This window comes from Schistocerca cancellata, chromosome 4, assembly GCF_023864275.1.
Source record: "Schistocerca cancellata isolate TAMUIC-IGC-003103 chromosome 4, iqSchCanc2.1, whole genome shotgun sequence".
NCBI classification, from domain to species: Eukaryota; Metazoa; Arthropoda; class Insecta; order Orthoptera; family Acrididae; genus Schistocerca; species Schistocerca cancellata.
The window spans coordinates 555,650,542-555,675,028 of NC_064629.1; the positions used below are offsets into that span (position 1 = coordinate 555,650,542).

The 24,487-nt window shown below is 42.7% G+C and overlaps 1 protein-coding gene across 2 annotated transcripts in view; it reads right to left on the reverse strand.

The window, feature by feature from the left end:
- LOC126183448 (ero1-like protein) overlaps positions 1-24,487 on the reverse strand; it is a 100,310-nt gene that overhangs the window by 17,651 nt on the left and 58,172 nt on the right. For both annotated transcript variants that reach the window (XM_049925442.1, XM_049925441.1), the window contains exons 6-11: positions 17,667-17,855; positions 17,453-17,499; positions 17,286-17,378; positions 16,949-17,207; positions 16,674-16,827; positions 1,050-1,195 (exon numbers count right to left, since the gene is read on the reverse strand). In XM_049925442.1, coding sequence (XP_049781399.1) covers positions 1,050-1,195; positions 16,674-16,827; positions 16,949-17,207; positions 17,286-17,378; positions 17,453-17,499; positions 17,667-17,855 — 888 coding nt within the window. The remainder of the gene's footprint in view (positions 1-1,049; positions 1,196-16,673; positions 16,828-16,948; positions 17,208-17,285; positions 17,379-17,452; positions 17,500-17,666; positions 17,856-24,487) is intronic.

The window sequence follows — 24,487 nt, forward strand, 5'->3', positions numbered from 1 at the left end:
TTCAAGTATCTAGTTGTTCATCCTAATTTAGATTTTTTGCAGATACTTTGTATCAACTGGGTAAATGCAACAGGTCCTTCAATGATGCCACAGCTGATATCTTCTTGCTACCTTCCCAAATAAATTAGTTACTAATCTCTAAGGAGTCCTATACTGATGTAACACTGAACTTTACCTTCTTCCTCCAATGAAAGTCTACTTAAGTCACTTTACAAAATACTGCACCATAAAGAGCAGAATTTTCTTGATCAGTACCATAAAACTGGCCAGAGTTTCACTTAATGGAAATGTGGCTATTTGGCTACAGAACTGGAGACACCAAAGTACAATAATTGCCAAGACGACTAATGGGAACAATCAGAGCACACTACTTACAGAACAAAGTATAAAATTACAGCCTGCGATTTACTTTCATTGTGTTTTCCATGACCATTTACATGGATTCCACTTTATACTTTCAGTTGGAAGTATATTCTTCATGTTGTGATAAAATGCAATTATAATTTTACGTTACTGCAGAATTGTTAAGACACTTCAACATGAACTACAATTTATTTCATCAAAAAAGTTAATCCAACAAGACAGTCCAGTAATGTTTGGCATAAATGAATCTTCAAGAATGGATATTGTTGTGGATATTCTTGCACATAGCCTGAGCAACTCTTATGGTCCCTAAACACCTACAGCCATTTATGCGAACTATATTATTAAAAATGATGCAAGTCTATGTCAAATATCATTTTATAGGCTGCTTAACAAACCTTGAGATTTCACTGGTACTACATAATTTCTGTCATTGTTGTAGCTTTGCAACTGCTCAGCACGCAAATGTGTTCCACAAACATACAGTTTAATAAATACAACCAATACTGAGGCTAAGATACCTACGGAGCCTTGTCATTCCCTCTTGTCAACTTCTGAAGTGCAACAAGATTCCTCCTTCTGTAATACGTTTTACCTTTTTTACACTCAACATATTCTCTTAATATAATAGAATCCAAGCAATCAAAACAGACATACTGTAGATGTGGATAATTTACTGAACATACCTTCCAAAGGCATTGATAAGAGAAACAATCTCTCCTCTTTCCAACTGAAATCTGCCATTATCGTAATATTTAGCACCATAAGGGGTATTTCTCTTGTCAAATTTACCAGAGAAAAGTATTTTCAATGCTGTTCCAAGTCCTTTAATCTGAAACAGAAAATACGTCCAGCCTGAAGCTATAACAGAAAAATTGTGTCGCATTTTATTTCACACCAACTTTAACTAACTATTAAAAGTGGTTCCATACAAAACAGTGCCAAGATAAAAAAGGTACTATGATATGTAGAATTATATTTATCCTTTGTAATTATAAGTAACAACTCCCCAAAATGGTGGGTTTTCTGAGAATATGACAAAACGTATTTTGAAAATTTGTGACTAGATAGAAATAGGTTCCAGATTGCAATTCTTAATACAAATCACTGTCCGTCACGAGAAGTACAATACCTCTTGCACTACCCATGCCTACGTAATGGAAAGGAGGAAGACTTGGGTTTATCATCTCATCGACAAAGAGGTCGAACAAGTTCAGGAAAGAGAAGGCTGGGAAAAGAAAACATCCATGTGCTTATCAATGGTTTTATGAATTAACTAGGGAAACCATAGAAAACCTAAATCTTGATGGCTGGATGAGGCTTCAAGGCGAATCCTTGCAAATGTCGGTCTAGTGTCTTAACCTTGTTCAATAAACCTCATGGATCAACTTAAAAGTTTAAATATGTCACTGTGCATGAGATGGCACACAGTTTTAACATGTCACAAATCTTCACAATAGTATATATTCCATTAATAAGTAGAAATACATATTCTTTAATCTAAGAGATGATGAAGAACACAAATCTATACAAATCCTATTTATCAGATCAAAAGCTTTGAAAAATTTGGACAACAAAGGCTTTACATAAGGACTTGCCTTTCAAATGATGGTGGATGTCAAATGTGTTAAGGATCAAAACAACAGAAGACTCTTTTAAAGTTCAAACTTTTTGACGTACTACATGGGTTGGAGAAAAATTAGTGACAAAACTATTATGATACCAGACTTCACTAGCCCTCAACATAATTGCCTCACATCTCTATAACCTTCTCCCACAAAAATGGAATGTGCTGTACACCGTCAGTCCACCTATCTCCGTCCATGTCTTGCAAGGGCTGTCCTATGGCACAGATGTTGTCTTGGTCTGTCAGTTTAATGATTAAAGGGACCAAACTACAAGGTCCTCAATCCTTCCTACCTGGAACGGGCAAGTCACCAAAACTGCACACCAAAGGACCCAGTGCACAAAACCAAAGGAAAGAAAATACCAATACCTACTACAGGCCCTCAAAAGCAGAAAGTGCAATGGGGAACAAACTCCCCATCACTTACCAGAGGCACCTCACCCCACAATACTCAGAAAAGATTAGTGACGTGGACAGGATGAGAGAAGCACAGGAAGAATACCAAGTAAAACACAATGTGCAAGAAGGGGGAAGAAGAGCAAAAAAAGATTGGGTAGGGTAAGGGCTGGGGCAGACCACCAAGTGCAGCCAGCCATTGAATGGTTGGGGCAGAGGGGCCAAAAAGGCTGAGGTGCCCTCCGTTAGAGAGAGTGACAAAAACTCCCTTCATGAATAAACCATAAAACCAGGTCAGCTGCTGCGGCATTGCCTCCTAACACCAGAATCTTCACAAATTCATGGTCTCCTTCATCGCCCTAACATGTTTAGCGAAGTCACAGTATCCAGTCTGTATCCCAAATCCTCGTGACATGACAACATAGTATCAATCGAAGGTCTGGTGCCATAATACTCATCTCAACAGGCAGCTTGCTGGTAGCCAATTTGTCCAACCTGTCAGTAAGTTCATTCTCTGGGATCCCATTGCGACCCGGGCTCTAGATACGGAACAGCACATGAACACACTGTATAAGGGCAAAAAGGTAATTGTGGGAAGTCTGATTAGGGGCTCACCCCATGGGTGCCATCCAGCCGCAGCAGGGGCCACCTGGCGCAGTGGTCATTGTCGGGAGTTCCGATGCACCAAAAAAATGAGCAACCACTCCCAGACATGCTGACAGCTCACGAACCAGAGGGCTCAGCCAGATGGGTACGTAACAGCCCCGCTACACTGACTGGCTACCACGCTGGTGACCTAACAGTGGGGGGAGGGGGGGTGGGGGGCGGCAATGGAGGCTACAGTGAGTGGGAAGGGGGGAGGAAGGGAGGTGAGAGGAACCATGTCCTGGATGCTAGGGAGGTAGTTCATCCCCAAATGACTCATACTACAGAAACAATTTAGAATGGGAGGTCAAACCCCAAGGGTCACCAGGAAAAGTCGTAAAAAAGGGAGAGTGAGAGAGAAAGCAAGACAAGACCGTCAAGGAATAGCAGAACTCGAGGAATAGCCGGGTCATCATAAAAGGGAACTCCACATACATCTACATCTATGTGATTAATAATGCTATTCACAATAAAGTGCCTGGCAGAGGGTTCAATGAGTCACCTACAAGCTGTCTCTCTACCATTCTACTCAGGAAAAACAAGCACTTAAATTTTTCTTTGTGAGCCCTGATTTCTCTTATTTTAACATGATGATCATTTCTCCCTATGTAGGTGGGTGCCAACAGAATGTTTTCACAATCTGAGGAGAAAACTGGTGATTGAAATTTCACGAGAAGCTCCCGTCGCAACGAAAAATGCCTTTGTTTTAATGATTGCCACTCCAATTCACGAATCATCTGTGACACTATCTCCCCTATTTCATGATAATACAAAACGAGCTGCCCTTCTTTGTACTTTTTCGATGTTCCGTCAGTCCCACCTGATGTGGATCCCACACCGCACAGCAATACTCCAGAATAGGGCGGACAAGCATGGTGTGAGCAGTCTCTTTAGTAGACCTGTTGCACCTTCTAAATGTTCTGCCAATGAATTGCAGTCGTTGGTTGGCCCTACCAACAACGCTATCTATGTGATCATTAAAATTTAGGTTATTTGTAATTGTAATCCCTAAGTATTTAGTTGAATTTATAGCTTTCAAATTTGTGTGACTTATTGCATAATTGAAATTTAGTGTATTTCTTTTAGTACTCATGTGAATAACTAAACACTTTTCTTTATTCACGGTTAATTGCCACTTTTCGCACCATACAGATATGTTATCCAAATCATTTTGCAATTCATTTTGGTCATGTGGTGCTTTACAAGACGGTAAACGACAGCATCATCTGTAAACAATCTAAGACGGCTCCTGAGATTGTCTCCTATGTTGTTAATATAGATCAGGAACAATAGATGGCCTATAACACTTCCTTGGGGAATGCTGGATATTATTTCTGTTTTACTTTATGACTATCCATCTATTACTACGAACTGTGACATTTCTGACAGGAAATCACCAATCCAGTTGCACAACTGAGGTGATATTCCATAGGCAGGCAGTTTGGTTAGAAGATGCTTGTGAGTAACGGTGTCGAAAACCTTCTGGAAATCTCAAAATATGGAATCAATTTGACATCCCCTGTTGATACCACTCAGAGCTAGTTGTGTTTCACAAGAATGATACTTTCTGAATCCATGCTGACTATGTGTCAATAAATCATTTTCTTCATGGTACTTCATACTGTACGAATACAGTATATGTTCCAAAACTCTACTGCAAATCGACGTTAGTGATATGGGCCTGTAATTCAATGGATTACTCCTACTTCCCTTCTTGGGTATTGGTATGACTTGAGCAATTTTCCAGTCTTTAGGTATGGATCTTTCTGTGTGCGAGCGGTTGTATATAATTGCTAAATATGGATCTATTGTATCTGCACACTCTGAGAGGAATCTGACTGGTATACAATCTGGACCAGAAGCCTTGCTTTTATTAAGTGATTTAAGCTGCTTTGCAACACCCAGGATACCTGTTTCTGTATTTCTCATCTTGGCAGTTCTTGATTGGAATTCAGGAATATTTACTTTGTCTTCTTTGGTGAAGGAGTTTCAAAAAATTGTGTTTAATAACTCTGCTTTAGTGGCACTGTCATCAGTGACTTCACCATTGTTATCGCGCAGTGAAGGTATTGATTATGTCTTGCCACTGGTGTGCTTTATGTATGATCAGAACCTCTCTGTGTTTTCTTCCAGATTTTGAGACAGAGTTTCATTGTGGAAATTATTGAAAACATCCCACATTGAATACGCGCTATATTTCAAACTTCTGCAAAACTTTGCCAGTCTTGGGGATTTTGCGTTCTTTTAAATTTAGCATGCTTTTTTCGCTGTTTCTGCAACAGCGATCTGAGCCATTTTGTGTACCATGGGGGATCAGTACCATCACTTATTAATTTATGTGGTATATATCTCTCAATTGCTGTCGATATTATCTCTTTGAAATCATTCCACAACTTTTCTACATTTACATGATCAGATCGGAAGGAGTACAGACTGTCTCTTAAAAAGGCATTAAGAGAATTTATATCAGCTTTTTTAAACAGATATACTTTGTGTTTCTTTTTGATGGTTGTAGGAGTTATGGTATTCAACCTAGCAGCTATTGCCTTGTGGTTGATAATACCTGTATTCGTCACAACACTCACTATTTGTCCAGGATTATTTGTTGCTAAAAGGTCAAGTATGGTTTCACAACCATTTACGCTTCGAGTGGGCTCATGAACTAATTGTTCAAGATAATTTTCTGAGAAAGCATTCAGTACAATTTTGGATGATGTTTTATGCCTGCCGCCGGCTTGAAAGGTATAATTTTTCCAGCATATTGAGGGTAGATTAAAGTCACCACCGACTATAATTCTATGAGTGGGGTACCTATTTGAAATGACACTCAAGTTTTCTTTGAACTGTTCAGCAACTATGTCTTCTTAGTTGGGGATTTGGTAAAATGACCCAATTAATAGGTTAGTCCAGTTGCCAAGTATAACCTCTACCCATACTATTTCACATGAACTATCTACTTCAATTTCACTACAAGGCAAACTACTTTTGATAGCAATAAATACTCCACCACCAATTGCACTTAATCTATCCTTTCTGAACACTGTTGGATCGTTAGAAAAAATTTCTGCTGAGCTTATTTCTGGCTTTAGCCAGCTTTCTGTACCTCTAACAATTTGAGCTTCAGTGCTTTCTATTAGGGCTTGGCGCTCTGGTTCTTTCCCAACACTCCTACGACAATTTACAACTACAATACCGATTGTTTCTACAACTAACATACTGTGTTTTACTTGTACCCCTTTAGACGGATGCCCTTTCTGTGGTTCCCTGAGGCCTTCTAACCTAAAAAACCACCCAGTCCCTTCCACACAGCCACCTCTACCCATGTAGCCACTTCCTGCATGTAGTGGACTTCTGACCTATGAAGCAGAACCCGGAAACCCACCACCCAATAGCGGAAGTCAAGGCATCTGCAGCCTACATGGTCACAGAACCGTCTGAGCCTATGATTCAGACCCTCCACTCAGCTCCGGACCAAAGGACCGCAGTCGGTTCTACCGATGATGCTGCAGATGGTGAGCTCTGCCTTAATCTCGCAAGCAAGACTGGCAGTCTTTACCATTTTTGCTACCCGCCCCAAACCAGAGACACTCTCCTCCGATCCAAAGCAACATACGTCATCTGTACCGACATGAGCCACCACCTGCAGTTGGCTGCATCCTGTACTCTTCATGGCATTTGGAAGCAGCCATGTTCCTAAGGGGCTCCACTATGCACCTAATGTTGGAGCTCCAAACTACAGCAAACCCACCCTCTGTAAGTGCCCAGACACTGCGGGCCGAGAAGCTGCTTCTGGAACAGGGTGGACGACTGCATCCGGCTCAGAGACATCGTCAGCCACAGATAATGCCCGAAACCTGTTCATCAAATGAACCAGGGAGGCCCTACGATCGGCCCCTCAAAGTTTTTCGCTGCCTGCCAGACTTTGGAATGATCTCCCACTTGACCAGGGGTGAGGGGTCAACCTCAGTGCAGGCAGTAACCAGGGCGGCCACAGCAATGGACTGAACGGGGGGACACATGGGACATGCTCAACGTCTCTTGCATCCCCGCATCGGACCCCTCACAGTGATGCCCCTTGGCAGCAGCCTCAAGCTGTGTGACGGAAACAAACACAGCCTGGAGCTGTGCGTGAAGAGTCGCCAACTCAGCTCGCATCTGTACACAGCAATCACAGTTCCTATACAATACTGCAGTCGCTCCCGTTTGAAGTTCGTAAAAATATACAACAAACGAACAGTGTATTCAGCTTATTAGCAGCAGGAATTCGAAGTGCTCTCTCACTCACAGTCTAAACAACACTGAGCTACACTAACAAAAACAAACAATAGCCTGTACGATCCGAGGGTCGATATAAGCGGCGGTACAGTACGCTACACTGTTATTAAAATAAAAGCTTGTGCCTAGTAGGCACTTGAACATGCAAGAAATTACAAAAATAATCTATTAACTACACAGGTATCTGTAAATAAGTAAGTAAGTCGCTCCTGCTGGAACCTTGTAAAAATATACAACAAACGAACAGTGTACTCGCTTTCTTAGCAACAGGAACACGAGGTGCTCTGGCACTGACGGTCTATCCAACACTGAGCTATACTAACCAAAACAAACACAAGCCTGTACGATATGAGGGTCAATAGCAATGGCAGTATGGAACATACCCACAAAAGAGCTGTGGGCCCCCTGTGGGGACGGATGATGTCTCCCCCCATGACGTAGCACATGTCACAAAGAGGTTTCTTCATTTTGTTTAACAGGTCACACTCATACAGACTCTTACTCGGTGAATATGGAGGATGTTACAGTATCTTCCATCCCCATATACACAGGAACTCCTGCATGCATGGACTTCACCCTGTGGCATCGTGGATTGTTACGAAGGCTGATGGGATGCAATGCCAGATGGTGCTGTTGCTTTCTTCTCAGTTTGGGATGAGGATTGATGTTGCAAGGAATTGCAGGAGTAGGTTGCAGTGACTGACTGCCTTCTCAATATAAAGTGATGCATGCAGGATTAACCCATGGATATCGAAAGGCACAATAACAATCACTTTGGTTCACAGTGCACATTCTCCTTAGAAGCAGGAACATTTCCATTCCTTGGATTGTCACTTTACACACGTACACACGATTTGTATGACTGAGCCCAGGTTTTGAGCATAGTGACTATCATTTCTAGCAAGTCTTCACCCTCCCTGTGGTAGTGACTGGGCATAAAAATTTCACTATTTTACCTTGATCGACACCTAGCTCTGTGGCTAATTTGTGCACAGTCCATCAATGATCCACATCCATTAGGGACACAAGGCACCCAACTGCCATGTTGTTCATTGGGGTTGTCCCAAATAGGAGCAATCTTTAATAACATCCCTGCCATCGCAAAACACTTTCACCCATCTCACCACTGTATGCTATGGCAATGCCGCACAACCACATGCCTCACACAGTCCCTGAAAACATTTCTATGTGTTACAACCATGTGCAGCTTCAATCTTTATCCACACACACTGTTTTCTAAACATCCTGTTAGGGTGCTGCCGTACTCTCAGACAGTACACGCTACAGCCATCTCAAACACAGCCACTGTCACTCACTGCACTACTTCAGCTGCCCTTCTGCTATCAGCTACAGAAAGCACACATGCCATTTGATTCACATCCTTCATGTTATAGCAGTGTTGCCCCTACTTTTTATCCATCCCTCTTAACAATAGACATACTGTGAAAAATTATAAAATATTGTACCACAGATTGATCTGTACAGTACGTTGATATTCTAATTCATTAAGAAATGCTCAGATCACTAAAGATGCCAAAGAAAAAGTTTACAGGTAACCAGTCTGTCCGACATATCCATGGAGAAACCAAGGTTCAGGAACTGGCACTGGATTTATTAAAATCTTTCCAATCTTCACATGAATCAAAGCCGAAACTTCAAGGGGGATATACATTTCACAGAATGCCAGCATGTGCATCAGACAATAAATGTACATCAAAAGAAGCAGGAAGTCCCAGGAGTATATATAGTACTACTAAACAATAACACCTCATAATCTGGTGATCACGGACAAGGTGAGAGCAATGTATTGTCAACAATGTCATTATTATTCTGGGCACAAGTTTGGACTGGACAACTGAACATGGCAAAATAGTCTGCAGCCCTTTCAAAAAGAACAATCTCAATTAAAGAAATATTGGACACACAAAAATTTACCATTCAGTCCTACCAAGAAACCCTTGAGACAGACAAAACTGATAACAGAATTACTACCACAAACTACAAAAGACAGAACAGATGTGGTGTCTTGATAGGCGAATATATCACTACTCTCAAAACAAAGGAGGCACCGAGCATTGGGCAGGCATACAGAAAGAATGATTAACTGTTTAGCTTTTGGACAAAACTATTTATAAACCTTTCTAATTGCCTGTACACTGTTCAACACAGGGAGACACTACTTACCATCCTAAATTTTACATCTACATCAATACTCCACAAGCCATCTGACTTTTTTTTTTTTCGTTATGGTTTTAGCGCGCAAAACTGCTATGGTCATTAGCGCCCAGTCTGTGACTTAGGAAAAGGCAGAAATGGGAAGAAACTCAAAAAATTGGAGAAACTAAAAATAGAAGGAAAGCTTAAAAAACCACTAAAGAAGGGGGTTGTTGTCCCCAAAAAGAGCGTCAAATGACTGACGTCATCTCACTGGCACTAATAAACTCAAGAACGCGATCGGCTGAGCGTGTGTCATCTCCTAAAATGGACGATATTTCAGGCGACAGCTGTAGACGGACGCGTAACAGAGTAAAATAGGGGCACTCAAGTAAAAGGTGTCTTACCGTCCACAGCTGAGAGCAGTGGGGACAGAGTGGGGGAGGATTACCACTTAAAAGATGTCGATGGCTAAAAAGACAGTGCCCTATCGGGAGTCTAGTTAAAATTACGTCCTCCCGATGACACATTCGGGAGGAAGAGGTCCAAGCACAGGGAAGAGCTTTCACTTCCCGCAATTTATTATTGAAAAGTGTCGACCAATGTGTGTGCCATAAAAGAGTAACACGACAACATAAAACACTCTGTAGATCGGCGAAGGGAATCGTGCGAATAGCTGGCTGAAGAAGAGAGACTGCAGCCTTGGCCGCTATATCGGCCGCCTCATTTCCAAAGATACCAACGTGTCCTGGGATCCAGAGGAATGCCACAGAGACGCCCCCCAAGTGGAGCAAGTGGAGGCAGTCCTGAATCCGGTGGACCAGAGGGTGGACAGGGTACAGAGCTGGGAGACTGAGGAGAGAGCTGAGAGAATCTGAACAGATAACATACTGTATCCGCTGATGGCGACGGATGTATTGGACAGCCTGGAGAACAGCGTAAAGCTCCGCAGTATAAACTGAACACTGGTCAGGAAGCCGAAATCGATTTGGGGTGTCGCGAACAATATAGGCACTCCCTACACCTAACGATGTTTTCGAGCCATCAGTGTAAAAAATGTGGCTTCCTTCATTTGTGCACATAGAGCAGCAAATGCCCGACGATAAACAAGTGAAGGGGTACCATCCTTGGGAAATTGACAAAGGTCACGAAGCAGGAAAGTCCGGGGACGGAGCCAAGGCGGTGCTGTACCCCAAGTTGTCAAGAAGGTTTCAGGAAAGCGGAAGGAAAGAGAATGGAGCAGTTGACGGAAGCGGACTCCCGGTGGTAGTAGGGAGGAAGGGCGGCCAGCATACCCTACATCCAAGGAGGCGTCGAAAAAAATGTCATGGGCTGGATTAGCAGGCACGGAAGACAAGATGGCTAGCATAATGACTCAGAAGGACTGCTCGCTGATTGGACAGCGGAGGTTCAGCAGTCTCAGCATAAAGGCTTTCCACAGGGCTGGTGTAAAAAGCTACAGACACTAAACGTAATCCACGGGGGTGGATAGAGTCGAGACGCCGAAGAATAGACGGCCGAGCAGAGGAGTAAACTATGCTTCCATAGTCCAATTTCAAGCGCACTAAGGCGTGATAGAGGCGGAGAAGGACCACTCGGTCCGCTCCCCAGGAGGTACCATTCAGGACACGGAGGGTGTTGAGGGATCGCAGACAGCGAGCTGAAAGATAGGAAATGTGGGAGGACCAGCACAGTTTTCTGTCAAACATAAGACCCAAGAATTTAGCGACATCCGAAAACGGAAGGTTGAAAGGTCCTAGATGTAAGGAGGGTGGAAGAAACTCCTTACGATGCCAAATATTAACACAAACGGTCTTACTGGGAGAAAAGCGGAAGCCGGTTTCGATGCTCCAAGAGTGGAGGCGATCGAGACATCCTTGAAGACGTCGTTCAAGAAGGCTGGTCTGTTGAGAGCTGTAGTAGATCACAAAATTGTCCACAAAGAGTGAGCCTGAGACATCGGGAAGGAGACAGCCCATAATGGGATTTATGGCAATGGCAAACAGTACAACACTTAGCACGGAGCCCTGGGGTACCCCGTTTTCTTGGGAGAAAGCACGGGAGAGAGTAGTGTTCACCCGCACTCGAAATGTGCGCTCTGCCATAAATTCGCGAAGAAAAAGGGGCAGCCGACCTCGAAAGCCCCAAGAGAACAGTGTGCGGAGGATGCCTGTCCTCCAACAGGTATCGTATGCTCTCTCCAGATCAAAAAATATTCCTACTGTTTGGCGTTTCCGGAGAAAATTGTTCATGATATAAGGGGAGAGAGCAACAAGATGGTCAACTGCAGAACTATGCTTTCGGAAACCGCATTGGGCAGGTGTTAACAGACTGCGGGACTCCAGCCATCAAGCTAAATGGCAATTCACCATACGCTCCAAAACCTTACATACACTACTCGTGAGAGATATGGGGCAATAGTTAGAGGGGAGATGTTTGTCCTTTCCAGGTTTCGGAACAGGAATGATGATAGCTTCCCGCCATCGTCTGGGAAAAGTACTGTCGGTCCAAATTCAATTATAAAAGCGAAGGAGGTAACGCAGACTATGGTTTGATAAATGCAGCAACATTTGGATGTGGATACCATCCGGTCCTGGGGCGGAGGAGCGAGAAGAAGAGAGTGCATGTTGGAGTTCCCGCATGGAGAAAACAGTATTATAGCTTTCGCGATTTTGAGAGGAGAAAGCAAGAGGTTGCACTTCCGCTGCACGAATCTTCGGGAGAAATGCTGACGGGTAATTTGAAGAGCTCGAAATCTCAGCAAAGTGTTGACCCAATGAGTTAGAAATTGCGACGGGGTCCACTAACGTATCATGCGCGACAGTGAGCCCAGAGACCGGGGAGAAACTAGGCGCGCCAGATAACCGTCGAATCCGACTCCAAACTTCCGAGGAGGGAGTGAAGGTGTTAAATGAGCTAGTAAAGAAGTTCCAGCTTGCCTTCTTGCTATCGCGGATAACGCAACGGCATCGCGCACGGCACTGCTTATAGTGGATACAGTTGACCAAAGTAGGATGGTGGCGGAAAACGCAAAGAGCAAGTCACCGCTCACATACTGCGTCACGGCATGCCGCGTTCCGCCAAGGAACTGGGGGGTGCCGGGACAATTCGTAGGTGCGGGGTATTGAACGTTCCGCAGCTGTAAGAATAACGTCTGTAATATGTGTGACCTCATCGTCAATGCTAGGAAAGTGACGGTCACCGAATGTCGCTAGAGACGAAAAAAGTGTCCAATCGGCTTGGGCAAACTTCCAGCGTCGCGGGCGCATATATGGCAGTTGAGGCTGCAGTCTAAGGACACATGGAAAGTGGTCACTAGAATGTGTATTATCAAGGACGAACCATTCGAAGCGCCGAGCTAGCGGAACAGTACCGACCAAAAGGTCCAAATGAGAGAAATTTGTCATGGAGGCAGACAAATATGTAGGGTCCCCAGTGTTGAGGCAAACAAGATCCGCTTGGTGGAAGACATCTAGCAATAGTGAGCCGCGCGGACAAGGATGTGGAGATCCCCAAAGCAGGTGGTGGGCATTGAAGTCCCCAACCAGCAAATAGGGGGGTGGAAGCTGACCAAGAAGATGAAGGAGATCAGCTTGTGCCATTGGTGTGGACGATGGAATGTATACAGTACAAAGAGAGAAAGTGTATCCATAAAGGGAAAGACAGACAGTGACTGCTTGGAAGGAAGTGTTTAAGGGGATTGGGTGATAACGGAGAGTATTATGGAGAAGAATCATGCGTCCTCCATGTGCTGGAGTGCCTTCAACAGAGGGGAAATCAAATTGGACGGACTGAAAATGGGGGAGAACAAAGCGGTTGTGGGGACGCAGCTTTGTTTCCTGAAGACAGAAGATGACCGGTGAGTAGGATCGTAAGAGGATCGACAATTCATCCCAATTGGCTCGAATGCGGACATAGCGTGAACAGAAAATGGAGGGATGGGACCAAGGTTGCCGTCAACTCAACGACTGCTCAGAGCTTGCGACCGACAGCATGGAACGGCAGTCAGCCGAAGGCAGAAGATCCTGATCCATAGGTTGTTCAGGAGCAGCTCCTGCCACCAGCGATCGGCCGGTTCATCAGCCGCCAGCAGTGCGCCTCAGCGACACAGAAGACAGCCAAGGCCGGTTACCGCCAGGTGGTGCTGTAGATGAGACATGCCTTGGCAGAGAAGGAGAGGAACTGGGTTTCTTAGTAGCCTTCTTTGAAACATGATGTTTAGATGAAGGAGGAACCAATGGTTGTGAAGTTGGGGTACGTAAAAAATCTTCACGAGTACTCTCTTTTTTCGAAGTCTTGGTTTTTGACTTTTGAGCTCGAGATTTAGCAGAACCCGATGAAGGGTGAGCCATAGAGTGATCAGGCGAAAGTGGGGAGGTTGAACGGGCGATCTTTGCGCTGGCCGATCTGACGACCATGGCACTAAAGGTGAGATCACAAGTCTGCGTGGCCGCCTCTTTTGTTGGCCGAGGAGAGGCAAGGACAGTGCTGTATTTTCCTGTCTGAGGCACAGTGGGATTTCGACTGGCGAATAATTTTCGAGCAGCAAAGGTCGACACCTTTTCCTTCACTCTGATTTCCTGAATGAGCTTTTCGTCTTTAAAAATGGGGCAATCTCGAGAGGAAGCAGCGTGGTCACCCATATAGTTGATGCAACGAGAGGATGGAGGTGGACAAGCACCCTCATGGGCATCCTTGCCACACGTAACACATTTGGCCGGATTGGAACAGGACTGGCTGGTGTGATTGAACCGCTGACACCGATAACAATGCATAGGGTTTGGCATGTAAGGGTGAACGGAAATTATCTCATAGCCCGCTTTGATTTTCGATGGGAGTTGAACTCTGTCAAATGTCAAGAAGACAGTACGGGTTGGAATGATGTTCATGTCAACACTTTGCATGACTATGAACAGCCGTTACACCCTGGTCAGACAGGTAGTGTTGAATTTCCTCGTCGGACAATCTGTCGAGGGAGCATGTATAAACGACCCCACGTGATGAATTTAAAGTGCGGTGCGCTTCCACCCAGACAGGGAATGTGTGTAGCAGTGAAGTACGCAGCAGTTTTTGTGCCTGGAGGGCACTGACTGTTTCTAACAACAAGGTGCCATTTCGTAATCTGGAACAAGACTTTACAGGACCTGCAATTGTGTCGACACCTTTCTGAATAATGAAAGGGTTGACCGTGGAGAAGTCGTGACCTTCATCAGACCGAGAAACAACAAGGAACTGTGACAACGATGGAAGGACTGTCTGTGGCTGAGACTCATTTAACTTACGCTTGTGAGCAGACATAGTAGAAGATGAGGAAACCATTGCGAAAGATCCCCCATGATTACCGGCGTCTCCAATGGCGCGCTCCTTCCTTGTGGGGGCCCTCTCTGAGGGCACTCCCGCCTTAGGTGATTGTTCACACCTCAGGTCACACCTCCCAAGAAACGGACGGAGGGACCAATCGGCACTCGTGTCCTACCTGTCTACCCGGGGCGGGGAATTCCACGTTACCCCGTCACCGGCTATGCATGAAAATGCGTGGGTCGGCCTTCAGACATGCACAGGGAGAAAAAAAGAGAAAGGGAAAAACAAAGAAAGGGAAAGGAAAGAAGAGACATCTCAAACGCCGCAGCAGAGAAAAGGGTAGAGAGAAGAAGTAAGGAAAAGAGAAGGACAAAGGAAGGACGAAGACGTGCAACCAGAGAAAGCGAAGAATGTGTGACATTTTCGAGCATCCGTCTCCGGACGTAGGCACAAAACATACTCCCAGAGGGGGAGAAAGGGAAGGAAAGAGGCAGAGGCTAGGGGAGGGTGGGGGCGAAGATGGGGGATAGGGAAGGATGCGGAAAACGAAGGTATGCAGCCCGGAAAGGAAGGAGGGCCACATTAGCTCGGGGTCCCGTGCTCGCTACGCACTATCCACAAAAGAGTTGTGGACACCCTGGGGGGGCCATCTGACAGTGTGTGGTGGAGGGTACTTCTGGTACCACTAACTGATTGCCCACCTTCCCCACTCCATTAGCAAAGAGCACTTAGGAAGAATGATTGTCAGCAAGCCTCTGTACTATCCCTGATGCTCTAATTTCTCAAATTTTCTCACTGTGATCATTTTGTGAGATTTATATGGGAGGAAGAAATTTGTTGCCCGACTCTTCCCAGAAAGTACTCTTTCAAATTTTCAGTAGTAAACCTCACCATGAAGCCGATAGTAAACCTCACCATGAAGCACAATGCCCCTCTTTTAGTGTCTGCCACTGGAGTTTGCTGAGCATCTCTGTAAAGCTCTTGCACTAACGATCCCGTGACAAAACACTCCACTATTCATCGGATCTCCTCCCCCCTCCCCCCCCCCTCTCTCTCTCTCTCTCTCTCTGTCTGTCTGTCTGTCTGTCTGTCTCTCTCTCTCTCTCTCTCTCTCTCTCTCTCACACACACACACACACACACACACACACACACACACACACACAGTCAGCCCTACCTGATGAGGGAACCAGATTGATGATAGATACTCAGGAATCAGTAAAATACGAGCATTATTAATAAAAACAACATGGTCACAAATGCAGCACCAAAAATCTTTATCATTTGTAAAATGAAAGACCTTACATCACCCTCTTTCTATAATTTTCACAATAATTACAATTTCACACTCTCTAGCTGAGTAAATGTGACAGCTAGCATACATAATTTTGCCAAATCTACACTACAACCAGTTTAGCAAATGCATAAAGAATAATTTAATTTCATATAAGATTTTCAATGCACATTTTCTGGGCAGAAGCATATGTAGCCCATAATCTAGAGGTATTACCGCTTTAACCATATGCTAGCTGAACTTTTCTATTTATTGTTTCATTTTCCTTTGAAGTTTCTCTGATGCCTGTGAGAACACAGTGTCCTCTAATTTCATGTGGAGATTTTTGCACATAAGACACTTTTCCAAAACAGATCACTAAAGTCAAAATCCTTTACAATGCACACAGCATAATTAAGAAGCACATATTTCCTCATGCACTGAGCCAGTTTTACAATATCCAAAAAAGTATCTGTTGACTGTTATCAAAGACAAACTTGCTGTATCAGAACAAATAATTTACATATTTTAAACCAGATGCTAACTTAACACAAAAATGAGAGCAACATTCAGCTGATGAAAGGGCTCAGCACAATTTAATTTTTCTAGTGTAGTGCAGCAGGCCAAAGACATTAATTACCTGCAGTTTGCCCCAGAGCTTACATTTGTCACATCCAACACAGTCCATTATTCTCGAAATGTTGCGGAAATGTTCACGAAATTCAGCTTTCAGCCTTTCAGCTTGTTTACCAGCAGAAAACATCACATACTCGTCAAAGTGTTCTGGGAACTGTCTAAAAGATAAAACACACATAGTACTACACTTAAACATGAGTATGAAATTAAAAACTTCAAAATATGATACTTTAAAGCCATTGGTAAAATAAACATTATACAAATTTGTCTTGTTCTTACTGGACAAGCTTCAGAAAATCCTTCATGGCCTCCTGTACCTCAAGATCCTCTTCCTCATTACCTGTATAATAAAGCTCATCACGGAGATACGGTGCAGCTTTATATATTGCTTTTAGTTCCAACAGATACAGAAAGTACAAGTTCTTTAGCCAATTTGGACCTTCACCATTTGTAGTTTCTGGACTGAAGCGAAATTTGAATTCGCTCAAGTTTGGTCCCCATTTACCTCCCGGTTCATCAATTCCAAGTGAAACTCTGTCTGCAATACTTAAACAATATTATCAGAACATTAACTTCAGATTTTGTTGTAATTCCATTAATATATGCAAACACTTACCGGAAAGCAAATACTTTGCACACAGGTGAATATTAATGCTTGTGTGCAAACCTGATATAGCTCTGTAGAATGCCCTCTGTTCTAGACACATGCCTGAAATTTAATCATCATTATTTGACAACAGCAATTACAATGCTGTCACGAGGTATTTCATCTGTTTTGCTTACCATTAAGATGTGAGGACTGTATGTATGGAGTATAGATGTCCTTTGGGCTACAGAAAAAAAGAATCCATGGTAAGAAAGTTCAAAAGGAATATACTACATGTGAAAATGAGAGAGAAAAAGGATCTCTACAGAAAAATATGTATAAATCTGTATATACATAAGATATGAGATAGAAATATGGATCATCACTGCACTATTTCAATGACACACTTACCGAAAGCAGTTCTCCTTGTATATACTATTCCATATACGGTGGGCAGACTGTCCTTTGTATCCTGTATAACGTTCAGGATTAAGAAGAAGATCTACATATTCTTCATCATCCTCATCATCATACATACAGAAATTGTCTTGTTTATTGTCATATTCTTGCCATCGTTTGAAATCTTCATATGTAGAAGCACTATAAGAGTAACAAGTTTACTGTAATACTTTGGACCTTTTATCCCAATGTGAACATCAATCATCTCATACTGGGTGAAGAACACAGATTTCATAACAAGAATATATTTTATGCTACACAGACCCTGTAATAAGGAAAACTTTGGTTTCCAAATAAGAGCAAAATAATACTAGAAAATCTTATTTAGTACAAGATGAAAAACATAAACATCTTAATAGTACAGAGATAATAGATTAAACCAACATTTCCAACAAATACTGACACACACCGATAAGCCTACACATTACCACCACTGCCCACTGAGAGATTTATTGCTATATGCTGACGCTGGAGATAGGTCTTGTGGTAAGAAAAGTATATAAGTTGAGCTAAGATGAACAGAGGATCACTGTAGCATTGATAGGGGCTGAAAATAAGGAAATACACTGACACAAGTGACCTTATCAAAGTGTAGATCATTCTGCCCTATGCCTGTGAACAAGCATATTGAAAAATGGTGAATGTGTTTGGCAGTTACGCTACTGATGTTATAATCTATGAAAAGTGGTTGTAGGACAGTAAAACCACAAATAAGTGTCTTGTTGTTGGATATTGATGCCTCATGACAAAATATGGTGTTCAGAGGTTTGCTCAAGTCCTGTAAAACAGGATAAGTGGACATCTGAGGCAGATCTGATGACTGAGTACAATGCTGGTGCTGCCAAAAGTGTGCAAGCGCACCATTCTGGATGCACTGCTGAAATGCGATCCTGCAGTGGGTGACCTCCATGTGTTCCCATGTCAACCCTACAACACTGTCAATTACAATTAGAGTGGACACATGATAATCAAGACTGGACCATTGATGAATGGAAATATTGTCTGGTCATATGAATCATATTTCTTGTTAAGCTAGGTTGATGGTTGTATCCATATATACCATCGTTCAGGTGGATGGCTGTTTGAAACAATGACCACACTATGGACTCAGGTCAGTAGGAACAGTATTATGCTATATGGGACATTCACCTGGGTTTCCATGGGACCTATAGCAGTAATCCAAAACACAGCGATAGCTGTGGACTATGTAAACATTATCGTGAACCACCTCCATCCCTTCACGCTTGATGTTGACTCTGAGTGCAATGCCATCTTCCAGCAGGATAACTGTCCACACCACAAGGTGAGAATCATCATGGTGGTTTGAGGAGCATGATAGCAAACTCATGCTGATATCTTGGCCATCCAATTCGCCTGATCTGAACTCAGTGAAACAGATGTGGAGCACTATCTAATGCCAGCTCCACACCCACAAGTCACCGGCCGATAATTTACAGGAATTGCACAACAGATATGGCCAGAAGTCTACCACGAATTTGTCAAATCTATGTCACACAGAACTGCAGCTGTTATGCATTCCAAAAATTGACTAACACACTGTTAAGTCAGTGGTCATGATGTTTTGATCGATCAGTGTACATAGTATATCACTATTACGAACTCAAATGGACTCTAAACTTCTTCAAATGGACTCATTTAACTTTAGTTCCAATGACACCAATCTTTATCATGATGTACCACTAACACACTTATTCTCCCATACAATCAAGGTGTATACGTGGACAAGAAAAAAAAATTCCCGGATTTTTCCCAGATTTCTCGGTTAAAAATACATTTTCTCCCAGGTGAAAATACACTTTTTCCATATTAAGTGACAGTATACATTCCATCGGAACTGTAGAAGTCATCAATCCTTTGAATGGCTATGGTTTTATACACTAGCATAGAACTTCTCGGCACTTTAGAAAATGAAACTCGGGGGCAAAAAAACCGGTTTTGGAAAGATCTTGGATGTGCAGCAACATGTACATTGCATATTTTCATATTACGGAAGTATAAATGCAAATTCCACCAAACACTGCATGTTACTTTCTGAAGCATTGAAATCGAGATTGCAACGTACTTTTGTAAGCACGTTACAGCTCATGTCATGTGATCTTGCCAGCCAAAGACAGCGGATATTCAGAGTATAGGGTACGTGATGTGGTCAGCCAATAGGAACATCACTGTTGAGTAGCATGAACACACAAATAGGAGAAGTCAATGGTTTAAATTAATATACATAGTGTTGCTACAAGAAAAGAAAAGCTTTCAGATGTAATATTGGTCTCTAAGATATGTGCAGACATAGAACCACTAGCTCACCTCCCAATAATACCACTACCATACCGCAGCGAGAACAATTGTATCTTTGCCAGATTAGTTCTCTGTAGTATGCACTCTATGCTACATGCATTGTTTATATGCTGTGAGAATAAAAATGTTCATAAGTGATGGGAGTGCGAGTAATTATTTATCGCCGTAACTGCCACGCCCGCTCTCCACTACCTATAGATTAATAAGCTGCACGAGAAGCTAAGCTTTCACATATAATGATCTTTTTTGCACCTGTTACACTTTAAGATATATCACACAAATGTGCCAATAAATTCTTTAATAATGACATAAATGTCTGATCTTCCGGGCTTGAAATTCTTCTAACTGGCTCATCCTCAAAGAGTCGATTTTTAAATGAGAGTCAAACGCTCTATGATTTAAGAAATTCATCGTACATTCTCACACATAGTTCACCTTGTGTAAAAGCAAATTTACTTTGAAAGTAAAGCCTAATTTATACCACGAAACTAGGTTGCAAGCAACTGCGCTACTGGCCACTGCGCATGCACGTGGCGCGTTTGCCCAACTTGGTCAAACTAAACACTTTCAGCGTGTTCCAACTTTGGTGACACTAGTTGCACGAGTTCTGAGTTTGCGTGTCTTCATAGTGTGTCGACAAACTGAAATATGAAGTGGGAAATGAAGAATAATGTTCGCATTTTGGATATCTATGCTCTGCATAGGGGTTTGTGGGATTTCAGTGATGCTGATTACAAAAATAAGCAACATATTGCTGCCCCTGGCACAAGCCATCTGTCCACTCCTGCTGACAGGCACTCAGCAAACATATATGACAGCATACGCTGCACCCAAGCTCCTTGACTGCCTGCACGATGGCATTAAGCCACCTGTGCCTCCAGGCACATGGAGCTTGTGAGTGGGTATGAGAGCTCGAACAGCCTGTGACTCCTGAATTCTTTTTACCCTACTGTTTATAAAATATATGATCCACTATCACGTGTTCACGCTCAAGAAGACATGCTAACGATCACAAAACAACATGTGACTCACACATTTATTAGCTCAAGTGCCATCAATGTGCAATACCCACAGCAAATTGAATTGCTTTCAGCATTCTGTCTTTATTTATTGCTAACAATTAACACTAAAAAGAATTCACATTTGGTTTTATTTCTAATTACCCACAAAAACCAGAAGCTTAATGGAAACAGATTTTCTCATTTTTTGGACACACACACAAACTGATAAAAAATTAAACAATGTATAATTTGTAATGACATTATCTTTTGTGTCTCCATGTCGGTTGCACAAGACTGCAGGCCACCCAATAGTAAGGTACAGAATTATCTTCTGGGAGAATGCTAGTAGTATAAACAGCGTATTAACACAACATAAAACACTTATTAGAAATTGTGTGTGTGTGTGTGTGTGTGTGTGTGTGTGTGTGTGTGTGTGTGTGTGTGTGTTGTCAGGCATTTAATAATTGAGGCAACACTCTTTCCTTTGCCAATTTTGGATAAAAAATAGTAATTTTGTTTGTGACATACTTAAATATTCCTGCATCATCTCATGTACTACTAATACTCTTAGCAGATGGCAGTCCTATAACTAGTCTTCAAAATGGCATCTACAACTGAGGCATGTTGCAAGCAAAAAGCAGTCATTGAACTTCATTCGGTGAAAAACCAGACTATCACAAATATTCACAGGCATTTACAGAATGGCTACAAACACAGGGCAATGGCTAAAAGTACAGTAAGTCACTGAATGAATCATTTGTCATCACCAGAAAAAGTAGAAGGGAAAGGTAATCTGATCACCTATGTGTAGACTAACCACACACAGCTATGATGCATACAATGTTGCAACATGAGGACACACTTATTCGAGGTGATTAACGAATGAAAACTGAATAACTCAGGGTTCAACTTGGCACCTCTGTTGGCAGCGCCAACATATTTGTCCACCAGTTCGTGTATTCAAATGTTTGTGCATATTGGGTTCCCCTAAGACTAGCTGAAGAGCATAAAGAGGAAAGATGGGACATCTGTGCCAAACTGCTTGCTTGTCGTGAAGCTGATGGTGACAATTTTCATGTTGAACACTGCCACAAGTAATGAAATGTGGATCACTACTTTGAGCTAGAAACAAAACAGCAGTTCGTTGAGTGATAATACCCATCACCTTCGATGTAGTAGTAGTAGTAGTAGTAGTAGTAGTAGTAGTAGTTCAAAGCAGTGCCCTCAGCTGGTAAAATCATGGCTACATTCTTATGTGATGATTAAAATGTTATTCTGTTCAGTGTCCTACCTCATAGAAAAACCATCAACAAAGAAGTCTATAGCGAGACTCTTAGGAAATTGAAGAAACAATTACAGCATGTTTGTGGCCACAAAACTGCGAATGCCCTTCTCCTCCTCCACAATAATATAAGGTCATACACAAGTATGTGCGCCCGAGGAGATCACAAAACTTTCGTGGACTGTTCTTCCTCATCTGCCCAATAGCACTGATCTCACATCTTCTGACTTCCATCTATTTGGATTACTGAAGGATGGACTCCATAAGAAGTGCTACAACAATGATGGGGAAATTATTGATGCAGCAAGAACTTGGTTGAGCCACAGACCAGCAGAATGATATCATGACAGTCTACAAACTACCAGATTACGGTGGTGTAGGCTCACAGTACTGAATGGAGATTACATTGGAAGATGGGGGTTATAGTCAAAGAATCAGAGAACAATGTGGTGTATTTAAATCATGAATAAAACCATCCTGCTTTGAGAAACAGAAGTGTTGATTTACCTACTGAATGATCCTGGCAGCAGTTGGCCATATCACTGATTTGTAGTCAGTCATACTGGAGGAAAGTAGTTTGTCTGTTGTAAATGAAGCATTACAAAACATAAAATTATAGTTTGATGAAAAATGCACAGAGCAATGCTTTAGTTGTAAGATGCACATCAGCCAAACAGCTGACCCAGTGAACAGAAGCCTGTCAAAGATGAGTGATGTAAGGAACAGGAAGGAGTGGGAGAAATGTCATTCAGCAAGCAATCTGACACGAACTCAGTGTCACAGGTGATGAGTTTTGAAGAGTTGTAGCCAAGTAAGGAAACAATACAGCATTGGCTCAATTTATGAATGAAGGTCACGATTTACCAACAGAACACTGTTGTAAGTAAAAAAATAATGGTCTCTAATGGGAGAACTAAATTATTTTGTTACAAGGTATATATATTCAATAAGTAATGCAACACTTCTTTTTTCTGAAAGCAGGTCAATTTTATTCAGGATTGCAATACACCATATTATTCCCCACTCATTTGGCTACAAAAGCCTATTTTTCAACATAATCATGATTCAATGCAGCAGCATTACGCCACCTTGCTGGGAGGGCCTGTATGCCCACACCATACCACTCAACTGGTTGACATAGGGGCCAATTTATTGCTGCACCAATAACCTCCACATCATCCACATACTGCTTCCCACAGAGTGCATCCTTCATTGGGCCAAACAGATGGAAGTCTGAAAGTACACAATCCGGGCTGTATGGTGGATCAGGAAGAACAGTCCAATGAAGTTTTGTGAAGTCCTCTTGGCTGCACAGACTTTTAAGAGGCCTTGTGTTGTCATAAAGAAGGCCAAGTTCATTTGCATTTTTGCGATGACAAACACACTAAAGTACTTTCTTCAGTTTCCTGAGGATATTACAATTCAATTCAGAGTTGATCGTTGCACCATTGGAGAGTACATCAAACAGAAGGACCTCTTCACAGTCCCAGAAGACTGCCACCATGACTATCAGCTGAGGGTGGGGCTTTGAACTTTTCCTTTGGAGGAGACGTGGTGTGGTCCATTCCATGGATAGCCGTTTCATTTCCGGTTCAAAGTGATTAACCCATGTTTCACCACCTGAGATGATGTTCGACAAACATTTGTCACAATCAGCCTCATAAGGTGCAAGCAATTTCGCACAAATGGTCCTTCATTACTCTTTATGGTCTTCTGATAAGCGCGAGGAACCCAGCAGGCACACACCATCGAGAACCCCAACTGCTGGACGAGTGTGTCGCACCACCAAAAGAGACATCCAGTTGTGCAATGAGGTGTTCGATAATGATCCTTCAATCACCTTAAATGAGTGTGTCTGCACGTTCCAACAACACAGGAGTCACAGCTGTGGGCAGCCAGTCAGCATGCGGGACATCAGACAGGTTTGTGTGAACCTGTTATGATGATGACAACTGACACGTCACCCAAGGCCTCACCACACTTTTGTTCACTGCCAGGTCTCCATAAACATTCTGCAAGCACCTACGAATATCTCTGATGCTCTGGTTTTCTGCCAACAGAACTCTACTTGAAATGCACCTCTGTTACAGACACCAGTTTGAATGCTACATATAGCATTGCCACCTATTGGAACTACATCGAATAACGGGCTGAAGTGGGAATATTCCATGACA